At 42.7% G+C, this 23475-nt stretch overlaps 1 protein-coding gene across 1 annotated transcript in view; it reads left to right on the top strand.

The window, feature by feature from the left end:
• The first annotated feature begins 524 nt into the window (after window positions 1-524).
• ntmt1 (N-terminal Xaa-Pro-Lys N-methyltransferase 1) overlaps window positions 525-23475 on the top strand; it is a 28222-nt gene continuing 5271 nt past the window's right edge. Inside the window, exons 1-3 of the mRNA XM_080742996.1 lie at window positions 525-609; window positions 13969-14139; window positions 19871-19990. Coding sequence (XP_080599122.1) covers window positions 550-609; window positions 13969-14139; window positions 19871-19990 — 351 coding nt within the window. The 5' untranslated portion in view covers window positions 525-549. The remainder of the gene's footprint in view (window positions 610-13968; window positions 14140-19870; window positions 19991-23475) is intronic.

Consider the following 23475-nt stretch of genomic DNA (forward strand, 5'->3'; position numbering starts at 1 on the left):
CAAGCCTAGCCAATCACAGGCCTTTTTCCCCCGGCGTCGGAAAAGATCCATGTCACTTTCTACACTTGCACACTGACCGTTTCCGTATCCGTTCTACACCGGATATGCAATACACTGTAAAGAGAATCCACCCCCACTGAGCCTAAACCCAGGACGTTTGGTTCAACAATAGTAGTAAATAACAGTAATAATTATAAATACTAATTAATAATAATAATTACTTGATGTTAATGAATGTGATAATTATTCTAGGCAAGCCAAATTCCAATATACATAAATCTAAATGCTTAAACAAAGCTACAGGAACTGTCCTTCAGTGTCAAAATATTGTAAATATAGACCTATATGTTTTTTTTTTTTTTAAATAATATAAAACTATTAATAACCTAAATGTGTTCGTGTTTGTACATCGCTGCGTGTCTCCTTGACCGTTTCAATAAAGATTTATTTAAAACAAATAAACAAAAAAAGAACGTCTGACTCCGCCCCTTCGCCGACCAACGTAACCAAATAAGGAAATGACGTCGGTCACCATGTATCCAGACTTCAATGTTTCAACAACGTGTTTGCTCGTCTAGCAGGAGGAGGGCTGTGAGATCTACTCTAAAGGTGAGCTAAAAGACCATACACTACTGTTGTTATTACCTTATATGGATGTGTGTCATTAGAAAGCAGTGTGATGATGATCATAACAACGTGTTCCAAGTCAACACATGGTCTGATTTATTATCACTGGAACTGTTAATACGATACAATACAATACAATACAATACAATACAATACAATACAATACAATACAAAGAGACAGAACAGATCTACAAGCTCATCGAAGCACCACGGCTGTTGTTTTCTCTGCCATGCATGTGTGTGTGTGTGTGTGTGTGTGTGTGTGTGTGGAGGGGATATTTATAGGTCTACATTAAGTAAAAGTATCAATACTGTTATTTAGAGGATTGATTGATTGAAGAGTTTATTAGCAGTTTGCATAAGAAAAAAAGTACAGTTTCATGACAGCACAAATCACTGGTACAAGGTCTACTAAAAGGAGATCCTAGAAAGCCGAGGCTTATTTCCACAGGAGTAAAAGTATCGATACAGCTATGAGTAAAAGTATCAATACTGTTATGTAAAGTAAAAGTATCGATACTGATATGGAGAAACACTCTTGTCTTACTAAAAGTACAAAAAGTCTCTGCATCAAAATATACTTAAAGTACTAAAAGTAAAAAGTAGGCTTGATTGATTGATTGAAGAATGTATTGTCAGCTTGCATAGGAAAAAATACAGTTTCATGACAGTACAGTTCACTGGTACAAGGTCAACTAAAAGGAGATCCTAGTAAGCCTCACAGCTTATTTACACGGGAACCACTTTATGTATCTCATATAACATTGAATAGAACAGTACTTTATGTATCTCATATAACATTGAATAGAACACAGTACTTTATGTATCTCATATAACATTGAATAGAACACAGTACTTTATGTATCTCATATAACATTGAATAGAACACAGTGCTTTATGTATCTCATATAACATTGAATAGAACACAGTACTTTATGTATCTCATATAACATTGAATAGAACACAGTACTTTATGTATCTCATATAACATTGAATAGAACACAGTACTTTATGTATATCATATAACATTGAATAGAACAGTGCTTTATGTATCTCATAACATTGAATAGAACACAGTACTTTATGTATCTCATATAACATTGAATAGAACACAGTACTTTATGTATCTCATATAACATTGAATAGAACACAGTACTTTATGTATCTCATATAACATTGAATAGAACACAGTACTTTATGTATCTCATATAACATTGAATAGAACACAGTACTTTATGTATCTCATATAACATTGAATAGAACACAGTACTTTATGTATCTCATATAACATTGAATAGAACACAGTACTTTATGTATCTCATATAACATTGAATAGAACACAGTCCTTTATGTATCTCATATAACATTGAATAGAACACAGTGCTTTATGTATCTCATATAAAATTGAATAGAACACAGTACTTTATGTATCTCATAACATTGAATGACAGACTGATAGAACACAGTAATTTGCTTAGGGAATTGTCAGTAACAAAAGGGGGTGAAATAAAAAAGCAATTAAAATAACAAGGGGAAAAAGCAATAATAGTAATAAAGAGAAATAACAGATACAGTATTTACAAAGGAAAAGGGGAGGTAGGAATGGGCTTAGTCTATTTACGAGTTTCGAGTAGCAACCATTTGAAGGTGACTTTTCAGACCAATTTTGAAGGAGGTGGGAGGGCGTTCCATATGTTGGTAGTATAGCAGGAGAACGAATTAGAGCCTTGTTTAGTGTTAAATCTGGGTTGAACATGACTGGTTGAGCTGCCTCTGGTGTTGTGATCGTGGACATCCTTGACCTTTAGGAAGTATTTAGTCAGGTACATGGGTATCTTAGTGGTGTAGTGTATCTTGTAGACCCGTATTTAGTCAGGTACATGGGTATCTTAGTGGTGTAGTGTATCTTGTACACCAGTATTTAGTCAGGTACATGGGTATCTTAGTGGTGTAGTGTATCTTGTAGACCAGTATTTAGTCAGGTACATGGGTATCTTGGAGGTGTAGTGTATCTTGTACACCAGTATTTAGTCAGGTACATGGGTATCTTAGTGGTGTAGTGTATCTTGTAGACCAGTATTTAGTCAGGTACATGGGTATCTTAGTGGTGTAGTGTATCTTGTAGACCAGTATTTAGTCAGGTACATGGGTATCTTAGTGGTGTAGTGTATCTTGTAGACCAGTATGTAGTCAGGTACATGGGTATCTTAGTGGTGTAGTGTATCTTGTAGACCAGTAGTCAGGTACATGGGTATCTTGGAGGTGTAGTGTATCTTGTACACCAGGCCCATTGCAAGATGCTGTACTCTGTCAGCTACTTTGAGCCACCCCACGCTTTCGTGGTGATGATCAGTAAGGTGGGCCTGAGGAGGAAGACCAAGCAGGACCCTAATTGGTTTGTTCTGGGCTGTTTGGTAGGGTTGGGTATTGTCTGCGATACTTTTAATGGTATCGATTCACTGACTCGATACTATCGAGTATCGGTTCACGTAAAAACGAACGATACCTTGTTTCGATACTTTTGACTGCACCCCTCGGCTGTCGCGTCTGTAACAGTTGGGCTACTGAAAGTTTAATGACTGCTTTAGTAGGCTACGCTCGTTACTGTGAAAATAGCCGAGAATAGCCTATAATGTTTATTATGACAATGATCCAACTTCTATAAAATAGCCCATAGAAAAAGGCAAATAATAATTATAATAACTAGAAATTCGCGGCCGCTGGCGCGGCCGCTCATATCTAGAAATCGCGCCCTAACGGGCGCTCATATTTGATCATAGTCATTGAAGACACAGAACTGTTTTAAAGTAGCAGTGTTTCTGGCAATATCAGCAAAAAGACAAACGAACAGACAGACAGAGGAAATTTAATATATAGTGTGTTGTTACTTTGCTCTCTCTCTCTCTCTCTCTCTCTCTCTCTGGTGGCCCCCTCTCTCTGTTACTTTATTGTTTGAGAGAGAGAGAAATGTATATCTGTGCACAAACACGTAACGTTACGGAGCTGCTGTGCGACGTGTATCTTAAATGTCTGCACTACACTGTCCCTGCCAGCAGGGGACACAGTAGGATGTTTATGTGACTTCTACACACATGTTGTTTGTTTTAGGTAATGTCTACACACATCTTATTGTTCATAGCTTAGGATAGTATAGGATCGAGTAGGCCATGGGAGGGAGAGTACTTTTACCTAAGTAAAAACATTTGAGTAGTTTTGCAACTCAGCATCCACGGATGTTGCTGTTATACTTCGAATCAGCCGCCCCTCTACCCCTCTAACCCTCTCCCTCTCAAAGCCGTTCTGAGTAGAGGTCTTCACGGGTCCAAAAAAGCGAACCGAAAGCAGAAGCTGCTACGCATCACGCACACGCATGCATTACGCACCAAGCTCTTTTTTCCCTGCTGTAAATCTGATCTTGCCAGCATTATCATCTGACAGTTACAGCTGTGAGATGTCGCTGCCTCGCGGCTAATAGTAATAACGGACCTGAATCTGATCCCAGGTCAGCCTAAACACAGCACAGCACGCACGTTAAACACAACTCCACTTCGTTCCGTATCCTGATCATAGTGCAGCGGCGCACGCCAGCGCACACACACACACGATTGATTGCTTGCTTGCTTTATAGTTTGCATAAAAAGCAGAAAGTACACACACGTCACACACAGTACGGGTCCTAACAGGTGCTCTCGGGTTATACACATGATGATTACAGTCCCGTGTTCCGAAGTGTTTCCGAGGGAAATGCGACCGTTTCCAACCTGTAAAGCACGCTATTCCTATCATATATTTTATACTGTGCGTTGCTCTCTCTCAACTGCCCCCCTCCCCTCCCCCTCGCTCCATCTCTGCTTGCAGGCAGCGTTTGTTTACGCCCATTTGTGACGCAAATCGCGTCGTCGGTCAACTCCGGCTCGTGCAATATATGGCAAAAAAAAATTAAACATTTTGGCATTATATGAGAAGTAGAGACACATCTGAAGGTGATAAAGTTGATGTTGGGCAAGGTACATGCGTTATTGATTTTTGTATTATGTTTTTTAGACAATTGAACAACTGCTGAGCGTGGAGTTACAGATGGAAACACCAAGGGAAAAACACACTATTTTTTGGGGCGATCCTAATTAGGTTGTGGGATAATAATAATAAATAAAAAGTATCGAAAATGGTATCGAAAATGGTATTGTATCGATTTCCAGGTATCGAAAAAGGTATCGTATCGATTAAAAGGTGAACGATACCCATCCCTACTGTTTGGAGCTTTAACTTTAAGGCAGCTGGGGCGTCGCGATACCAGACGAGAACTCAAGGAGAGGCCCAATAAGGGCATCACTTGGAGTCTTTCGTGTTTTAATATTGATCAGCGGGGCAACCCTTTGCAAGAAACAAATTTGTCGGTTGACTTTATTGATTACCTTGGTAGTAATTTTTTCACTGGATAGGTTAGCCTCCAGGATGCAACCCAGGTAGCAGATGTGTTTTTATTTTCTTGTTATCACAGTGTCACCTACTTTAATTGTGAAGTTCTCAACTTTGCTGAGTTTCTGACTGGATCCAAAGAGGATACATTCAGTTTTACCAAGTCTGTTGTCATTGAGCAGCAGGTGCAGATCATGTTTAGTTCACAGTTAAGGGCCTTTTCAACCTGCAATACATCTCTGCCTGAGACTAGGAGAGCCCAGTCATCCGGGAACAACCCAGATGATTAACTCTGTGTGCAACATTGTTTTCTCTCTCAACAGTAAACAAACCAACATAAAGTCTAAGTGTAGCATACATGGGCAACTGGCACTTAATGCGGCCCACAGGTTAATATCAGAATACTGAATATGTCATTGATTTCAGCTGTTACAATTCAAAACATGACCTGCTTTAATTCCGTCAGTCTATATTAGTATCTTAATGACTAGTATAGTAGTATTAAAATCATTTTTTTTATGTCCAATGTATTTATATTTAAGTTCATAAAGTTAACATGAGTATATAACTAAATGCGTTTGAAATTAAATCAAAATGTTAGATTTCAGGATTCCAATAAAAAATAATAATAATTCAGGATTCCAATTCAAAAGAAGCAAAAAATAGCTGATCTGTGATTCGTTTTGAGCTTTAGATCTGCTATGTTTTGCTTCTTTGTATGAGTTACTAGAAGGACAAAGTAGGACGTAGCAATATGCAATGTGGTCCTCTGGAGTGAAGGTGGAAATATAGTGGTCCTCACCATCATCAAAGTTGCCCATCCCCGGTATAGAGGGTATCTGCACATTTCTAAAGTGACAATTTAAGGACTTTTTAACACCTCTAAAATTACAAATTAAACACTGGACAAATTGTCAAATATTAGAGGCAGAAATTGTGAAAATAGCAGATCTACAAGCATCACAATAGAACCATAAAAAATGTAATGCCTTTAACTCAGGGTGGGGGGTCCCCAATTAAAATATGATTATTTTGGGGGTCACAGCCTGAAAAGGTTGAGAACCACTGTGTGTGTGTGTGTGTGTGTGTGTGTGTGTGTGTGTGTGTGTGTGTGTGTGTGTGTGTGTGTGTGTGTGTGTGTGTGTGTGTGTGTGTGTGTGTGTGTGTGTGTGTGTGTGTGTGTGTGTGTGTGTGTGTGTGTGTGTGTGTGTGCTGCTAATTTAGGATCCTTTGGGTGATGTGATTGACATGACAGCTGACAGCTTGGGGTGTGTGTGCGGTCTACAGTTGTCAGGACCAAATGTGAGGAAGTTTCTTTTCCTTTCATGGTTGAGAGAATATTTTTAGACTTTTTTACCTTTAGAAAAACATTCAAGTTGGGATTAAAGGAGCTATAGTCAACTTTTTCATTGTCGGGCCGACACTTTTTTTTACATCCTAGTCTATAGACTAGAATGTGAACAAAGTGTCGGTCTGACAATGGCCAAAATTATTATTTTATCATTATTTTACGCTTTTTGTAGTCATTTTTGAATAGAAACACATATTTGAAGCGTATTTTTTTATAAAATATTTTCGAAACATTTATATTGTAGCATCCGTTTTTCAAGAAAAAGTTGACTATAGCTCCTTTAATGTTAGGATTATACATTATACTGAACTGTCACCTCAAGACCTACACACACACACACACACACACACACACACACACACACACACACACACACACACACACATCCACCCATCGATGTCAGAGGAAACCCTGCTTGGCACCAACCTGCTCATCAGGAGCAGTTTAGGGGTTCAGAGAGTCTTGCTCAAAGCCCAGGATCGAACGTTCGCAAACCTTTTTAGTTCGAGAGAAAAAGAGAAATTAGACGTAAACTAGTGAAAACAGCAGATCTACAAGCTCACGGCGTGCCACGTTGAGAGCTTGCAGCTGGGCTATTTTCACTGCTTCTTAATTATTGTTTTATTTTATGGAATCTCTTAGATGTGTTTGCTTGTTTTTATAAAATTCTTCAAAATGATTTTATTTCTTAAAATAAAATAATACATTTCAAAAGATTTTTAGGAAAAGAAAATAGTACATTTTTACTGGGATCGTGACCCACAATTGACCATTTGGTCAGCCATTTATATTTTATTTTTTGCTTTGTCATGATAAATAGGAACATTTTGGAACAAAATGGAGTGAATACACAGTGAATATTTGTTGAAATGATAAAATTACTAGTCTTGCATAGAAGTCTCCTGCTAGACACTGCATTGTGCGGTGATGCGCGGTAAGGTCACGGTGCGGTACGGCGCTGCGCGGTCATAGCGATTTCGATGAGTATAATGAATAAACTTCAACAAACTAGTTCACATGAACGATATCGATGTAACTAAGAGATTCGATTGGTACATGTATTTTAAATGGGCAGAATTATTAATTATTTTTTTTTCATTCACTTCCATTATAAAAATATTATTCCCTGGCTTTGTTGTCCCACCTGTTAACAGAGCGACATGGGGTGGGACTTGACAAAGAGTGAATTGGGTCCCGCCCCACTGTTTGGGAAGCAGTGCTCTAATGGATGCTGTTTATTGGAGGATCATTATGATGTCACAGTGCTCTAATGGATGCTGTTTATTGGAGGATCATTATGATGTCACAGTGCTCTAATGGATGCTGTTTATTGGAGGATCGTTATGATGTCACAGTGCTCTAATGGATGCTGTTTATTGGAGGATCGTTATGATGTCACAGTGCTCTAATGGATGCTGTTTATTGGAGGATCATTATGATGTCACAGTGCTCTAATGGATGCTGTTTATTGGAGGATCATTATGATGTCACAGTGCTCTAATGGATACTGTTTATTGGAGGATCATTATGATGTCACAGTGCTCTAATGCAGGGGTCCTCAACCTTTTCTGGCCGCGACCCCCAAAATAATCACATTTTGACTCGCGACCCCCGGCCCTTACGGACCCCCCCCCCCCCCCCCCCCCCCCCCCGCCCCGCCTCACCGCGCCGCATTGTGAGCTCGTAGATCGGCTGTTTTCACTACTAGGCTACGTCTTAAAGTTATGCAGAGAAAACAACACTGACACGTGATATGAATAATGACGCATTTATTTTCTTATTGCTGCATTAATTATGCTCTTAACGTTTTTAGCCACATGAAACTGTCCAGCAATAAAAGCAAAAAAAAAAGGTAGAAACAATATATTATTTAACTGGATCTGACGGCTGCATTAATTATGCTCGTAACGTTACATGAAACTGTCCAGCAAACAAAGGGGAAACAAATATGGGAGACTATGCACTGGTTTCCAAACAATATAATGTAACCGTATCTGACAGCACTGACAGCTGCATTCATATGCTCTTAACATTTTACATTAAACTGTCCAGCAAAAAAGAAAACAAAAAGGGAAACAAATAGGCCTACATCTATATGTGAACTCACCTTCGTTTCCATCCACACTATTAAATGTAACCGGCATAACATCTTGACAGCACTTTTTTTTTATGAACAATTTATGAATTGTTTTGGCATATGCCTACCTTTTGAGGTTAGTGGATGGCTGCGCTTGTTTCTTTGAACAGAGAAGTGCTAATCTAGGCTCAATATTGCTCACAGCAACACGGAGATCATCTTCAACTCTGGTGAGTCGTGATCTGTATTTTGATTTTATATATGTGAGCGCATGAGAACGTCTTTTCACATAGGTAAGTGGACGGAAAATGAATCAGAACATCCATTGCTGCTTTTGACAGTTCAGTATATTGCGCAGCCACAGTTTTAGATAGCCAGAATTCCTCCAGTGTGGATGATTTGAACTTGATCTGCAATGTCCTATCGGCTGAAAGGTCCAACAGCGCGTCCTGCAGTTCTGATGACAAGTGTGCGCCCGTGGACTCGGTAAAGGGATAGCGTATCCAATCATATCTTTCTGGAGCGTCATCTGTTGGGAAATATTTGCGGAAACAGTCAGTCAAACCTCTCAGATGAGAGATGATATCTCCGTTTATGATGTCTCTATTTATGTCATAATTATCCATGAAATCCTCGAGCTCTGGAAACATGTCAATATTACCCTCATTGACTCGCGTTGCCCAGCGTTCCAGCTTCCTCTGAAACCCAGCGATCTTATCAGAAATATTGAGAATGTTATTGTTTGAGCCTTGGAGCGACAGGTTTAGTGTGTTGAGTTTATCAAATATTCCAGCCAAGTATGCCAGGGCACAAACCCAGCGAGGGTCACTCAAGTGGGCAGCAAGGGGAGACTGATGCTCTGTTAAAAACACCCGCACCTCCTCACGCAGTTCAAACAGTCTGGTCAGTACTCTGCCCCGTGAGAGCCACCTCACCTCTGTGTGGAAAAGTAGGGTTTCATGCTCAGATCCCATTTCTTGGCAAAGTGTTGCAAATAATCTGGACTGTAAAGGGCGGGATTTGATAAAATTTACTATTTTAACTGCCGTTTGTAGCACCTCCTGCAGCTCTGGGGTTAGGGGCTTACTCGCCAGTGATTCGCGGTGAATCATACAATGGGTGAATTTAATATGGGGCGCCACCTCCCTAACTTTGGCTTTTAATCCCTTTCTTGATCCCTGCATAGCACCAGCTCCATCTGTGCACACAGATTTGCAGTGTTTCCAACTTAGTCCCTCTTCGCGCAGTTTACTGTCCACTGCATTAAAGATGTCCTGTCCCGTGCACGTCCCCTCCAGGGACACGCAAAACAGCAGCTCTTCATTTATTTTTCCTTCGTGGCTGTACCTTGCAAAGACAAGCAAATTGGCGCAGTTGGCAACGTCCGTTGATTCGTCCATCTGCAGTGAAAACGACCCACTTTTCTTCATTCGCTCAGTGACCTGACATTTAATGTCATTTGCCATTTCACCAATACGCCTGCACATAGTGTCATCTGACAACGGGATGGTCTCAAATGATTTTGCTATTGCGTCTCCATGCATATGCCTTGCCATTGCCTGGGCTGCTGGGCGGATGAGCTCTTCTGCGATTGTGTATGGTTTTTTTTTGTTTGGCCACAAGATGTGCCACTTCAAAAGAAGCTGCCAGTGCTTTTATATCGTGGTCATACAATGTTTTATCTATTTTCTACCTGGGTGCATTTCGCTCATGTGCGTGGCTGTCCAGTTAAATTGAGATTAGTGAGTTTCCGGGTTAAGGGAGGAGGAGGATCACGTGCTGCTACACACAATGCATGTATACATAGCCAGGCCAAGGACACACTGTCACACACACATCCATTCCACTTTGTCGATTTTTCGCTATGAAATGTTTTTATAAAAATGTTTTCCAGGCATTTTTCTTTTTCTTTTTTTTCTTTTTTTTTCAACTTTTTTTTTTTTTTTTTTTTTTTTTTTACCAAAAAATCTGGCGACCCCCCCAAATTTTTTGGCGACCCCCCTGTGACATCATAATGATCCTCCAATAAACAGCATCCATTAGAGTCTAATGGATGCTGTTTATTGGAGGATCATTATGATGTCACAGTGCTCTAATGGATGCTGTTTATTGGAGGATCGTTATGATGTCACAGTGCTCTAATGGATGCTGTTTATTGGAGGATCATTATGATGTCACAGTGCTCTAACGGATGCTGTTTATTGGAGGATCATTATGATGTCACAGTGCTCTAATGGATGCTGTTTATTGGAGGATCATTATGATGTCACAGTGCTCTAATGGATGCTGTTTATTAGAGGATCGTTATGATGTCACAGCAGTAGAATGTTTTGTATCAAGGGTGCAAGCATTCACTGCGGGCCCCCCCATGAATGTTCTTCATAGGGGAGGGGGTTTAACACATTTAGACTGCATTGGAACGCATTATTACGCATTATTGTGTGCTTTAAATATTGAATAATAGCAGATATACAAGCTCACACTGTGCCGCGCTGCGAGCTTGTAGATCTGCTATTTTTTAACATTCGTGAATATTTGTGCAAGTCTTTGAATATTGTCCACGGACCCCCATCTCCAAATATTTAGCTCCAGGGAGTCAGGGACCCCCCAGAAGCAAAATTTGAGTTACAAATGTTTGCTTAAAAAAATACATACATTCAACAAGATTTGCACACATTTTCACGACTTATCCACGACTTATCTACGATCTACAAGCTGGCAGCGCGGCACTCGGTGCCACGCTGTGAGCTTGTAATTAGAGAAAGAAAATATGAGTGTTAAAATGTTTTCATTTTCTGCTTGCTATCGTTTTAGCCATTTTAACAATGCTGTGTTCATTTGGGGGGGGGGGGGGGGGGGGGGGGGGGGGGGGCATGCGTACAAGCAGCTAAACGTGTCTTTTTAGACACAATAAGCCCAAGCCCATTCCCAAGATGCACTGCAGTCTTTCATGGCCAGATGTGACTTATGGGGTCTGGTAGTGTTACTGTAAAGACTTATGGGGTCTGGTAGTGTTACTGTAAATAGAAATAAAGACATTTCTGGCTTCTTGTTGTCTAAGTAAGGGATAATGAATGGCTCCGCGGTGAATGACGATAAATAACAGACCGACGGCCTGATAGCTCCCCGAGGCGCTAGCCGATAGAGGTGGGACTCGAGTCTTTTGAACGGCACTTTGAAATGAACGATAGGATTTGGTTGATTGAATCACAGTAGGGAGCAGTTCCTTTCTAATGAACAGTGGTGGGAAAAGTACTACATTTCTTTACTTAAAGGGGAAGACCACCCATTTTCAATATTGAAATATGTCATTAATATACCTCCCCGAGGCGCTAGCCGATAGAGGTGGGACTCGAGTCTTTTGAACGGCACTTTGAAATGAACGATAGGATTTGGTTGATTGAATCACAGTAGGGAGCAGTTCCTTTCTAATGAACAGTGGTGGGAAAAGTACTACATTTCTTTACTTAAAGGGGAAGACCACCCATTTTCAATATTGAAATATGTCATTAATATACCTTAGAGGAGTTGTGTGGAAATAGAAAAAAAGTTCCCCCCCTTCTGTGTTGCCTAGAACTGGAGGATTGATTTTGTGGTTTGTATTGTAAAGTACAACTTGATGACATCACACATTGTACTTTACAATACAAACCCCAAAATCAATCCTCCAGTTCTAGGCAACACAGGGGGGAACTTTTTTTCTATTTCCACACAACTCCTCTAAGTTATATTAATGACATATTTCAATATTGAAAATGGGTGGTCTTCCCCTTTAAGTAAAAATATCAATACTGCAATCAAGTAGAAGTTTGCAATGTTAATGTATTTGAGTAAAAGTAAAGAAGTATTGGTATCAAAAATGTACTTATTAAAGTACCAATAGAACGAACTCATTGTGCAGAATGTCCTGTTGCACAGGTTTTCCAATGAGTAAAATGTAGAAAAATCTTTTGAAACTAGCAGATCTACAAGCTCACAATGCGTCGCGTGAGCTTGTAGATCTGCTATTTTCAAATGACAGGTTTGTAACTATATATGTCCGAAATAAATGTAGGCCTATAGGGTTGAAGTTATTTGTAATTATAATAAAAATCTACAAAATAACAATAGTAGAACGATCCAGTCTATTGAACGGCTCTTTGAAAGGAACGGATCCAGAGATAAATAACTAGTAGAATGATCCAGTCTATTGAACGGCTCTTTGAAAGGAACGGATCCAGAGATAAATAACTAGTAGAATGATCTTGTCTATTGAACGGCTCTTTGAAAGGAACGGATCCAGAGATCCGGCTCACTTCAAAGAGCCATAAATCCCATCTCTACTAGCCGAGGGGAGTTATCAGGCCGAAGGGAAACAAGGAAGTGCTGATTAGATAGAGTCCATTTTCTGATACTAAGTTGTCTATTTCTCGCTTAAAATATTTTTAAAACATTCTTGAGAGCAACGTTTAGTTGTAAATGTCGCTGTGTGTTTGTTTACATGGCTGACATGTTGGTTACAGCACAAGATTCACACAGTGCAGCCTGACTGCAGCAGGTGCTCTGAGACTTTGATTAGACAGTGGTCTGTTATAGAGCAGAGCGGTCTGTTATTGGTCTGTTATAGAGCAGAGCGGTCTGTTATTGGTCTGTTATAGAGCAGAGCGGTCTGTTATTGGTCTGTTATAGAGCAGAGTGGTCTGTTATTGGTCTGTTATAGAGCAGAGCGGTCTGTTATCAGGGAATATCACACCTCTGATTTTTACTTTAAACATATATACTGTATGTATATAGCACTTTAAACATATATACCTATGTATTAATATAGCACTTTAAACATATATACTGTATGTATATAGCACTTTAAACATATATACTGTATGTATATAGCACTTTAAACATATATACCGTATGTATATAGCACTTTAAACATATATACTGTATGTATATAGCACTTTAAACATATATACTGTATGTATATAGCACTTTAAACATATATACTGTATGTATATAGCACTTTAAACATATATACTGTATGTATATAGCACTTTAAACATAATTATACTGTTTATGTATACAGCACTTTAAACTGCTGCTGGGGATTGTTCCCTGTTGTTTACTCTTGTGTGTTTATGGATGTCCGTCTATGTGCAGTTTGTGCACTGTCCTTGTTTTATGTTTGAGAGTGAACAAAGACAAATTCCTATCAACTTGTTGACATGGCAATAAAGTTATTGAATCTTGAATCTTGAATCAGATGTTTGTTGTGTTTGGTCACCAGATGTTGTGTTGTGTTTGTTTTCCAGATGTTTGTTGTGTTGTTCACCAGATGTGTGTTGTGTTTGTTCTCCAGATGTTTGTTGTGTTTGGTCACCAGATGTTTGTTGTGTTTGGTCACCAGATGTTGTGTTTGGTCACCAGATGTTGTGTTGTGTTTGGTCACCAGATGTTTGTTGTGTTTGTTCTCCAGATGAGTGCTTCAGACATGTTGTGTTGTGTTGTGTGTGTTCTCCAGATGAGTGCTTCAGACACAGCGCCCCCTGGAGGTGAGCAGCGGTTCTACAGCCAGGCTGAGGACTACTGGAGGGAAGTCCCGCCCACCGTGGACGGCATGCTGGGAGGATACGGCAGCATCTCCAACATCGACCTCAACGGATCCAAGACCTTCTTACAGAAGTTCCTGGGGGTAAGATACCCTAACCCTAGAACCTAACCCTAGACCCTAACCCTAACCCTAGAACCTAAGCCTAGACCCTAAACCATGCTGGGAGAATACGGCAGCATCTCCAACATCGACCTCAACGGATCCAAGACCTTCCTACAGAGGTTCCTGGGGGTAAGTTATCCTAGAACCACCCCTAAACCTAACCCTAACCCTAGAACCTAAGCCTAGACCCTAAACCATGCTGGGAGGATACGGCAGCATCTCCAACATCGACCTCAACGGATCCAAGACCTTCTTACTGAAGTTCCTGGGGGTAAGATATCCTACCTAGAACCACCCCTAACCCTAGACCCTAACCCTAGAACCTAACCCTAACCCTAGAACCTAAACCATGCTGGGAGAATACGGCAGCATCTCCAACATCGACCTCAACGGATCCAAGCCCTTCTTACTGAAGTTCCTGGGGGTAAGATATCCTACCTAGAACCACCCCTAACCCTAGACCCTAACCCTAGAACCTAACCCTAACCCTAGAACCTAAACCATGCTGGGAGAATACGGCAGCATCTCCAACATCGACCTCAACGGATCCAAGACCTTCTTACTGAAGTTCCTGGGGGTAAGATACCCTAACCCTAACCCTAACCCTACAGAGGTTCCTGGGGGTAAGTTATCCTAGAACCACCCCTAAACCTAACCCTAACCCTCAACGGATACAAGACCTTCCTACTGAGGTTCCTGGGAGTAAGTTAGCCTGGAGCAGGGACCCCTTAGCTGAGAGAGAGATGAAGCAGGGACCCCTTAGCTGAGAGAGAGATGAAGCAGGGACCCCTTAGCTGAGAGAGAGATGAAGCAGGGACCCCTTAGCTGAGAGAGAGATGAAGCAGGGACCCCTTAGCTGAGAGAGAGATGAAGCAGGGACCCCTTAGCTGAGAGAGAGATGAAGCAGGGACCCCTTAGCTGAGAGAGAGAGATGAAGCAGGGACCCTTATGGAGCAGGGACCCCTTAGCTGAGAGAGAGATGAAGCAGGGACCCCTTAGCTGAGAGAGAGATGAAGCAGGGACCCCTTAGAGAGATGATGTCTTTGGAACGGTTTGACGGTTTAATGTGTGGTCTCTTTGGCGACACCGTGGTGACACTTTACTGCTGTCTTGTATGATGAATTAATAATAATAAAAAAACAAGGATACTGTATGTCTTCTTGGACATGATAGGCTAGAACCAGAACCAGGGTTAGGGTTAGGATAATCTACAGTATCTACATGTATCTACAGTCTTCTTGGACATGATAGGCTAGAACCAGAACCAGGGTTAGGGTTAGGATAATCTACAGTATCTACATGTATCTACAGTATCTACATGTATCTACAGTCTTCTTGGACATGATAGGCTAGAACCAGAACCAGGGGTGTCACACCAACCTCTGGGCCCTGGGTACAAGGATTCACTGCGGGCCCCCCATGAATGTTCTTCATTGCGACCGTAGGTCGCACTTACTACAGAAAGCTGCTCGAGGTGTCTGTGCGTCAGTCCGTCCGTCCGTCCGTCCGTCAGTCAGTCACACACACCTCACACGTCACACTTTTGCCCTGCTCATATCTCTGCAACCGTTGCCCCGATCCATGCCAGATTTTGCACACACACTCCTTACCTGCCAAACTACAACCTCCAAGGACCCCCGGAGCTCCAGGGACCCCCAGCTCCCTGGGGGACCCCCAAGTGTAAAAAATGAGCACATGTGCAAAAATTACCAAATGACCACCCCAACGGAGCTGCTCACGGGGAATTCCTGGGGACCACCCACTCCTGGTGCTCCAGAACGGATGCAAAAGTGGTGGCGCCCCCAGTGGAGGACCCCCTGCCACTGCAGCTCACATAAAATGCCGTAACTCGGGCTAGGAGCGTCCGGGAGAGCCGGGGCCGGTACCTATTCGTCCGCCAAGGCAACGCGGACACCCCACCCCTCATTTCTCACATGGCCCTCTTCTAGCGCCACCTACAGGCCGATTTTTAAAACACATTTTTGGCCACTGCTCCTACAGTTTTGGCCCTCAAATCACGAAAATCACTACACAGTATGTCTACACTCATGTCATCAACATGGATCAGGAAGTTTTTGGAATAAAAAATGTTTGCCCTATTTGTGGAGATAAGTGACCTACGGTCGCTTATCTCCCGATTAGGGAGTCTTACTGGTAGCTTTAACTATTGGAAAATAGCAGATCTACAAGCTTGTATACCTGCTATTTTTTTAAAATCTTGAAGATTTGTACAAGTCTTGTACAAAAAAAAAAATCAAATCCTTCTAATGTTTCAATAGTGGCGTTTCCATTAACGGCTTATTCGCAAAATGTTTTTATGGAAACACTTCAAAATGCGAATAAACTTTCATTATCCGCAAAAAAAGTTATCCGCTTGGAGGAGGAGGATTTTGATCCTTTATCGAATAAACTAAATGCGCATAAGTGAATGGAAACGGGTCAGACAATAAATGCGAATAGATTATGACGTTCTAGGTCCATTTCCCCTGCCGCTTAACGTCCATGGTATAGCGTTAGCCCACAAAACAAACCGGTTGTTTGTTACACACGGAGTGACACGGACGTGTGTAAATCCCTCCCGTTTTCACCTCCCGGAGTCAAGCCATCCGTGGCGAACCCTTCCTCATCACACAGTGTTGCGTGCCTGAAGTGCCCAATCTACAAGCTCACAGCAGCTCGCATCCACGTCTCCGCGCCGCGTTGTGAGCTTGCAGATCGGCCACCTGACCTTCCAGAGGACGCTGAAACTCGCAGGATGAGCACTGTGCAGCGACGCGACCGCGTTTTTCCCGGTAAACCGGTAGCTTTATGTATTGAGACGAACTCTTGCCAATTTCGTAAGAGACTCGTCGCCAATTGTAATATATTTAAAAGTTATTTGGGGCAGTAGGTAGACAGTGACCGAGTCACAGCAGTCAGACGTGCAGACGGTGCAGTGCTCAGGTTCGGTCTGAAAAAAATCAGCCCGATCAACTCTTGCGACCGTCGCTAATTCGAATGACACCCGCAAATGGAAACATGCTAAATTCGCTTTGTCTTAATGCATATTTCTGATAATTCGCTTCCCTAATTCAAATAAGTTTATGGAAACATGGCTTATGTCAGTGGTGCTCAAACCTTTTCATGTCAAGGACCCCCAAAATTATATGTATTTGGCCACAGACCCCCATCTCAAAATATTTAGTTCCAGGGACCCCCCAGAAGCAAAAATTTTAGTTACAAATGTCCGCTTAAAAAATACATATATTCAAAGATTTGCACACAGAAGGTAAAACAGGGACCGGATGTGCCCTGGACTTTACATCCTCTCACCACAGGAAGGAGAAGGTAAAACAGAGACTGGACTGCGGAGCGGACTTCTCTAACTGTCCTTTATATCCTCTAACCACAGGAAGAAGAAGGTAAAACAGAGACTGGACTGCGGAGCGGACTTCTCTAACTGTCCTTTATATCCTCTAACCACAGGAAGGAGAAGGTAAAACAGGGACTGGACTGCGGAGCGGACTTCTCTAACTGTCCTTTATATCCTCTAACCACAGGAAGGAGAAGGTAAAACAGAGACTGGACTGCGGAGCGGACTTCTCTAACTGTCCTTTATATCCTCTAACCACAGGAAGGAGAAGGTAAAACAGAGACTGGACTGCGGAGCGGACTTCTCTAACTGTCCTTTATATCCTCTAACACACGGGTGACTAACCGGTCCTTTAGGCCGATTTTGAGATTTCAAAGTGCAATAACTCTCCCTGTGAAGGTCTCAGAAATGTCCCCTTCCATGACTTTTCCTAAATACTCAAGATATATGTTCTCGTTTTTTTTTTCCCTTCTGAAACGTTTCCTAATTATGAAATAAAATACAATTATACCACTCTGACGGTAATTATCGGCAGAATAGACCGCTCTCCCCCAGTTCTCCCCCTCCTAAGAGAATGCACACGTTTAGCGCTCCCGTTGTGCGCCTTTGTTCAAGGTAATGGATCATTTGCATTTCACTGTCAGCTTAGCAAAGACATTAAAACCACTACCTGGAAATGTTTTATTTCATAAATAGTAATATAATATTAATTATGAGAATCGCTATGGTGTATATAATGTAGGCCTATTATTATTTTAGCCGTGCATGAGCAATCATTTGCGGGGAGATGATGCTCTTGCTGACCGGGAGAAGTGCGACGCTGCTGCCACTGCACAGCGTGTTTCTAAAAGCTAAGCATCATTTCAGCTAATAATACATATAAAGAACAACTGGGTGATCTATAAGTTATCGGCCAAAATTAATATCTTGTATAGATATGCCTACACACGGCACACGCTGCGCACACGCTGCGCCTGTTCTGTCCGAGTGGAGACGGCTTTTAGACGGCACGCATGTCACGGTGACATGGGTGCGATCAAACAGTATAGGCACCCGACACTTGTGTCCTGCACGTTTAATTTCTAATGGATAATCATTTGCTTTTTATTGTACATGCCTAAGCAAAAAACACTACGTGAACATTTTACAGAGTGAAGAGAATGTGAATTATCTCTCTCTCTCTCTTTCTCTCTATATAGGCCTATAGATCGCATCACGCTGCAACGCGTTGTGCCGCGTTGTGCAGAGTTGAACAGCGCGATGGATATAAATAAGTGTCAAAGACTCAAAGTGAACTTTTATATTACTCCAAAGGTGCAGAGATTGTTGACAAAATGTTACATAACGTCCATCATATTGAAGTGGTTTGTTTCTCAACTCAAGTGAAAACTAAGAGATGCACGCAGGCTGACGCAGCACAAACCAGGCGCCGTCAGCGCAACAATAGAGTTGCGCATAAAAGCCGTGAATAAAATACATTTCTACCTTTAAAGTTTTCGTGGTCCGAGAAGAGTAGTCCTATGAACTTGTGTCTTGAGTAGTGAGTAGGCTACAGTAAAGCAGAGAAAGACATAAGACAACAACTCCAGGTATGAGGAGTCCTTGTACAGGAGTGGGACAGGACGGGATTTATTTATTTATTTATTTTTAAGATGTGTTGAGTTTTTGTTGAGTTCTGAACGCTTCGGAAAGGTTCTGTTTGGCTAAGTTATTGTATTTTTCGTTTCCTCTTATTTAGCTTATTATTTTCGTTGCTTTATAAGTTGTGTTTAGACCATTCTTTATTTGTTATTTCCCTTGTTTATGTAATTTCTTTGTTAACTTTGTGTTGGGCCACGGCTTCGCTCGCCACGGCTTCGCTCTAGTGAGCCTACTGATCAACGTTCTCTTTATAATTAACTAACTTATATCAATTTCTAGTAATAATAATAATAAAGTCGGGACATATATGAAAGCTTTGCCAAACAAATGTTTAATTATATAAGCTCACAAACTGTGTGGCTTTGGTGAGCTTGTTGTCCCGTCGTATTTTGAGAGGTCAATTGAAATGCTAATTCACATTTGGAAGACAATAGAACCCCCACCGGCAGCAGGGGGAGGAGGTGTTGCGCAGCTCGGCCAAAAGGGAGAAAATCTAACGGTCTAAATGAACGGTAAATGCAGGCGGAGGGGTAGTTTTTTCAGTTCAGTCACCCAAGTGCTAACCACAGGAAGGAGAAGGTAAAACAGTGACTGGACTGCGGAGCGGACTTCTCTAACTGTCCTTTATATCCTCTAACCACAGGAAGGAGAAGGTAAAACAGTGACTGGACTGCGGAGCGGACTTCTCTAACTGTCCTTTATATCCTCTAACCACAGGAAGGAGAAGGTAAAACAGGGACTGGATGTGCCCTGGACTGCGGAGCGGGCATCGGTCGTATCACCAAGCGTCTGCTGCTGCCTCTCTTCTCCACCGTGGACCTGGTAGACGTCACCAAGGTAGTCTTACTAGTAGTAGTAGTAGTAGTAGTTGCGACCGTAGGTCGCAGTTACTTATACTATCCAAACCTCCACAGGCTGTCCGTGAGTGAGTCAGTCAGTCAGTCAGTCCGTCAGTCACACGTCACACGTCACACTCTTGCCCTGCTCATATCTCCGCAACCGTTGCCCCGATCCATGCCAAATTTTGCACACACACTCCTTACCTGCCAAACTACAACCTCCAAGGACCCCCGGAGCTCCAGGGACCCCCAGGTCCCTGGGGGACCCCCAGATGTAAAAAATTACCAAATGTGCTAAACTGACCAAATGACCACCCCAACGGGGCTGCTCACGGGGAATTCCCGGGGACCACCGACTCCTGGTGCTCCAGAACGGATGCAAAAGTGGTGGCGCCCCCAGTGGAGGACCCCCTACACTGCAGCTCACATAAAATGCCGTAACTCCGGCTAGGAGCGACCGGGACAGCCGGGGCCGGTACCTATTCGTCCGCCTTGGCGGCGCGGAGACCCCACCCCTCATTTCTCACATGGCCCTCTTCTAGCGCCACCATGAGGCCGATTCTTGCAAAACACATTTTTGGACACTGCTCCTAAAATGTTTGCCCTAAAATCACGCAAATCGGTACACAGTATGTCTACACTGATCCCATCAACATGAATCTGTCCCATATAGCGCCACCTCCAGGCCGATTTTTAAAAAGACATTTTTGGACACTGCTCCTACAGATTTTGCCCTAAAATCACGAAAACCACTATGTCTACACTCATGTCATCAACATGGATCAGGAAGATTTTGGAAAAACAAATTTTTGCCCTATTTGTGGAGATAAGTGACCTACGGTCGCTTATCTCCCGATTAGGGAGTCTTACTGGTAATAGTAGTTGCGACCGTAGGTCGCACTTACTATCAAAACCTGCACAAACTGTGAGTCAGTCCGTCAGTCCGTCAGTCCGTCTGTCTGTCAGTCCGTCTGTCTGTCACACGTCACACGTCACACTCTTGCCCTGCTCATATCTCCGCAACCGTTGCCCCGATCCATGCCAAATTTTGCACACACACTCCTTACCTGCCAAACTACAACCTCCAAGGACCCCCGGAGCTCCAGGGACCCCCAGGTCCCTGGGGGACCCCCAGATGTAAAAAATGACCAAATGTGCTAAACTGACCAAATGACCACCCCAACGGGGCTGCTCACGGGGAATTCCCGGGGACCACCGACTCCTGGTGCTCCAGAACGGATGCAAAAGTGGTGGCGCCCCCAGTGGAGGACCCCCTACACTGCAGCTCACATAAAATGCCGTAACTCCGGCTAGGAGCGACCGGGACAGCCGGGGCCGGTACCCATTCGTCCGCCTTGGCGGCGCGGAGACCCCACCCCTCATTTCTCCATAAGAGTTTGATTGCAGTACTCAGTAGGAGGCGGGCATTGGAGGAGGCGGGCATTGGAGGAGCTGGAGGCGGATTAGAAAGGTTCATAGCATCCAATAGAATCATGGAGGAGGCGGGCCTTGGAGGTGCTGAAAACAGCAGACCTACAAGCTCACAACGCAAGCAAGCGCAACGCTTTGTGGGCTTGTAGATCGGCTGTTTTCGCCACCCAACACAGCCACCGGTGCCCAGTCGTTTTTAGAATACTACAACGACATGGATTATTAATTCTTATTGAACACAGGAAAATAACACGTTTCTTTAAGAATATTATTAAAAGAAACTATTTACTATATTAATAATATAGTAAATCGTTTATTTTAATATAGTAATAATAATAATACAGTAAATAGTTTCTATATTAACTCATTGACTGCCAAGGCACGAGTTTCACTAGTTATTACAGTACTCCCAGGCTGCCACAGCCCGAGTTTCCCGAGTTGGAAGCCATTTTGAAAAAAAAACCTTTTTTTTTTTTTTTTTTTTTTTTTTTTTCAAATTTTTTTTTTATAAAAAAATTTCTAAAAATGCCTCAAATGTATTAGGCATGATCGCAATTGCGAAATTGCATGTTTAGCCCCATAACAAACACATCTTTCAAAATGTCAAAAATGGCTGTTTTGTCTGACTTTGAAGGCTTGTATCTCATGAATGCCTGAACGGATTTCCAAGCGGATTTTTTTGTTTGAAAGCTGTTAAAAAGTACTACACATATGGTGCATGATCTAGGCATGGGCGTGCACGATCCGTGCACTAAAAATTGATCCGTGCACTAGAAATTTAGGAAGATGGCAGTGTTTGTTTTGTCTGACTTTGAAGGCTTCTATCTCATGAATGCCTGAACGGATTTCCAAGCGGATTTTTTAGTTTGAAAGCTGTTAAAAAGTACTACACATATGATGCATATATGGTGCATGGGCGTGCACGATCCGTGCACTAAAAATTGATAGTAGTAGTAGTACTAGTAGTAGTAGTAGTAGTAATAGTAGTAGTAGTAATAGTAGTAGTAGTAGTAGTAGTAATAATACATCTCTTCTTCAGGAGTTCTTGGACCAGGCTCCTTCCTACCTCGGTCCAGAGGACTCCTAGTAGTAGTAGTAGTAGTTAGTAGTAGTAGTAGTAGTAGTAGTAGTAGTAGTAGTAGTAGTAGTGAGTCAGCCGCCCTGGCTGACTCACCTCCCTGGCTGATCTCACCTCCGCTGCGGTCACCCCGTGGTCAGCGGCGTGAGACCCCCGCACTCCCGCAGGGTGGCCGACTCACGCCAACCCTCCACCGGGGTGTCTCTCGCCGCCGACAACGGGGCGAATCTGTCCCATATAGCGCCACCTCCAGGCCGATTTTTAAAAAGACATTTTTGGACACTGCTCCTACAGATTTTGCCCTAAAATCACGAAAATCACTACACAGTATGTCTACACTCATGTCATCAACATGGATCAGGAAGATTTTGGAAAAACACATTTTTGCCCTATTTGTGGAGATAAGTGACCTACGGTCGCTTATCTCCCGATTAGGGAGTCTTACTGGTACTATCCAAACCTCCACAGGCTGTCCGTGAGTGAGTCAGTCAGTCAGTCCGTCAGTCACACGTCACACTCTTGCCCTGCTCATATCTCCGCAACCGTTGCCCCGATCCATGCCAAATTTTGCACACACACTCCTTACCTGCCAAACTACAACATCCAAGGACCCCCGGAGCTCCAGGGACCCCCAGGTCCCTGGGGGACCCCCAGATGTAAAAAATGACCAAATGTGCTAAACTGACCAAATGACCACCCCAACGGGGCTGCTCACGGGGAATTCCCGGGGACCACCGACTCCTGGTGCTCCAGAACGGATGCAAAAGTGGTGGCGCCCCCAGTGGAGGACCCCCTACACTGCAGCTCACATAAAATGCCGTAACTCCGGCTAGGAGCGACCGGGACAGCCGGGGCCGGTACCTATTCGTCCGCCTTGGCGGCGCGGAGACCCCACCCCTCATTTCTCACATGGCCCTCTTCTAGCGCCACCATGAGGCAGATTCTTGCAAAACACATTTTTGGACACTGCTCCT

This window comes from Nannobrachium achirus, assembly GCF_963921795.1.
Source record: "Nannobrachium achirus genome assembly, chromosome: 15".
Classification (NCBI taxonomy): Eukaryota; Metazoa; Chordata; class Actinopteri; order Myctophiformes; family Myctophidae; genus Nannobrachium; species Nannobrachium achirus.